The sequence below is a fragment of the Hydra vulgaris genome, chromosome 02, assembly GCF_038396675.1.
Source record: "Hydra vulgaris chromosome 02, alternate assembly HydraT2T_AEP".
NCBI classification, from domain to species: domain Eukaryota; kingdom Metazoa; phylum Cnidaria; class Hydrozoa; order Anthoathecata; family Hydridae; genus Hydra; species Hydra vulgaris.
In genome coordinates, this window is record NC_088921.1 from 31,971,937 (window position 1) to 31,975,084 (window position 3,148).

Genomic DNA, 3,148 nt, shown 5'->3' on the forward strand with positions numbered 1-3,148 from the left:
TAAAAATAAATAAAATATCTAATTAAAAATAACTTTTACATAAACTGTTGAACTTTCATGAATGCCATCCAAATTCACTAACTTTTTATTGATACATAAAAAATTTGAAACTTTATCATCTTCAAAATTACATATCATCACTTAGAAAGTATCATGAAACATAATTTTTTTATTTATCCACAAACTCTATATCTGGCTTTCATAATAAATAATTTTTTTATACTCTTTCTTGAAAAAATATTTTTTGTCTACTCTGGACTCACTTTGTACAGAAACCATCAAATCCTACATCCACTATATATTTCAGTAATGTAGTCAAAATATAAAGTTCTAGATTCAACTCAAGACCATAATTACATTTTTAATTTAGGTTATTAATGTGCTTCAAGAAGACCTAACAGTCTTTTCATAGAGCATCGTGAAATAGCATTTAAAAAGAAGTTCACACCATTTTATTAAGAGCACATTTCAAACCTCAACACTCTTGACTCTGAGATCAGGGTTCCAACCACTGCACCATACACGGTCTAACCACAGCTGCGCAATTCTTTTTTTTAATTAATCATCCAATATAGTTACAGGAAAAAAATGTTTACAAAAAAAAATAAAAATTCTAAAAATGATACTAATAAGTTAAGTTAATATAACAATGATAAAACTAAAAACAAAAAAATAATAATAAAAGATTATAACTGTTAATAACAATGGTAAAAATATTTGTCAATATTGAGTCAAGACAAGACCGAGACACAAGAACAATGATTAAGACCACAAGACATAATAAATTTGTCTGATGTAGAAGAGAGCTTAATTTTTAAATTTTTTCAAATTATTCAAACAAATTTTTTCATAATAATTTTCAAATGCTTTATTTGTCATTTGTTGGTTACTATTTCCTAATTTTTGAAGAAAAAAAGTTTTGTTAAGTAAAGCAATTTCAACTTTTAACAATTATAAATTATAGTTCTATAGATTTCTATACAAGACAAACTTTAAATATCACTTACCATTTATTTAAGAAGTTGAGTTCTCAAGCATAATAAACTTTGTTGTTAATATTTTATTATATAGGAGTGCTCTGACGTCATAGATAATATTGGTCAACAGTACTATTAAATGAACCAAGAAAAAAAAAAGTTTTTTAAAATTAGACGTGTGGCCAAATAGCCGTTAAACTTTCACGTTTTTTCTAAAGAGATGAAGTACTTTTTCTAATTAACATCACTGCGTGTGGAGTGCGCTGCAAATTTGTCATCAATGGCGGGTAATGAAATAGTTGGTAATATCGTAAGAGAATATAGAATAGTTTTACCCATATCTGTTGAAGAATATCAGGTTGCACAACTTTATGCAGTTGCTGAAGCTAGTAAAAATGAAACTGGTGGTGGAGAAGGTATCGAAGTAATAACCAATGAACCTTTTGAATCCACAATTGAAGGGGAATGCAGTGGTAAGGTTTTTAAAGGACAATATACTCACAAAGTTATTCATCTTTCACAAAAGGTACCAAGAATTATTCGAGCGTTAGCTCCTAAAGGTAGTTTGGAAATAATCGAAAAAGCTTGGAATGCTTACCCTTATTGTAGGACCGTTTATACAAATGATTACATGGCTGATAATTTTTTTATTGTTATTGAATCACGACACGAGTCTGGTACAGGTGATATAGAAAATGTGCATCAGTTGTCAAAAAAAAAATTAGAAAAAAGGAATGTTGATGTAATTGATATTGTTAATGATCCTTGTCGACCAAATGACTATAAAGCTGAAGAAGATCCATCTAAAGTAAAATCTGAAAAAACTGGACGTGGTCCACTTATTGGAGCTGATTGGAGTAAAAACCAAAATCCTGTAATGTGTTGTTATAAGCTGTATGATGTGAAATTTAAATGGTTAGGGCTTCAAACACATGTTGAAAGTTTAATTATGAAATCAGTGAGAAATTTGTTGTTTAATTTCCATCGTCAGGTATTTTGTTGGATTGATAAATGGCATGGTATGACAATTGAGGACATTCGTGTTCTTGAAGAGCAAACAAAAAAAGATCTTGACCAGATGAGACAATCTGGTGAGGTCAAAGGAACTGTCATGAAAGAGAAATAACTTAAGTTTTTATCTTTATTTTTTCAAATATAAATTTAATTATTATTTTTTTTGTAATAGAACTCTGGCGCTTAGTTTAGCAATATGTTAATACATGTATACTACATCGACTTTGTTATTCTCTCATTGTAAATTATACAACAATTTAATATAATTGAAGGAGTTGTCTTTTTCTAAAAATATCAAGCGTAGTACCTTAATCTTATAATTGATTTTAAAAATACTAAACTTGTAACAGTAATTTTGGTTTTGGTTTTATTTTGATTCCAATTTTACATAAGTTCTTAACAAGTTGTTAAAAGTTTTATTGTCTAAAATTTATATCGTCTTAAAGTCAATTTAAATTTTATTGTTTATTTTGATGCATCATTTAGTTAAAATATTTCAATTCATTAGTACTGTGTGTGAAAAACTGAAGTTTGATTTGCTATTATCTAAGTATAATTTAAATTATTTTTGTTTTACAAATTTTTATAGTTAAATGCTCATCTAGAAGTGATGTAAATTTATTTGAGCCCTTGTAAATTTTAAGAATATAATGCGATAAAAATTCATTTTACTTGTAATACATGTAGTTGAGATCAAAAATAATTTACATAGAAAGGTTGTTGAATAAGTATTTTGAATACTGTGAAAATATAAGAAGTGTGAAATCTCTTTGTGTATATAACACTTTTTATATTGAAACATTATAACCTTAGTTTTTGTGTGATTTATTTTAAAATAGAGTCTTGATTTTAATTTTTTATATTGATATAAGGTTTATTAAATTACATTAAAGGACAATGAAACCAATGTTTTAACTTGATATTAATGGTAATAATGAGTTAATATATATTTACTCAGCATGGCTTAGTTACAGTTTATTAGTACAAAACCAGAGACTACAGTTGTGAGAAAGGTAGTCTAACTTTGTCAATAAATTTATATTTAAAAAAAAACCTGTTTTTTATATGCATTTATAATTAGTATATAGTAATAGTTCATTTTATATAGTAATAATGAAATAGTATACTGTAATTAATAGTTCAATGTTTTTTTAGTA

The 3,148-nt window shown here is 26.4% G+C and overlaps 1 protein-coding gene across 1 annotated transcript; it reads left to right on the plus strand.

Annotated features, from left to right (window-relative positions):
• The first annotated feature begins 1,177 nt into the window (after window positions 1-1,177).
• Window positions 1,178-2,262, plus strand: LOC100198380 (phosphatidylinositol transfer protein alpha isoform). The gene has a single exon (XM_065790620.1). It carries the CDS (start codon window positions 1,258-1,260, stop codon window positions 2,101-2,103), a length of 846 nt encoding a protein of 281 aa, XP_065646692.1. The 5' UTR covers window positions 1,178-1,257; the 3' UTR covers window positions 2,104-2,262.
• The last annotated feature ends 886 nt before the right edge of the window (window positions 2,263-3,148 follow it).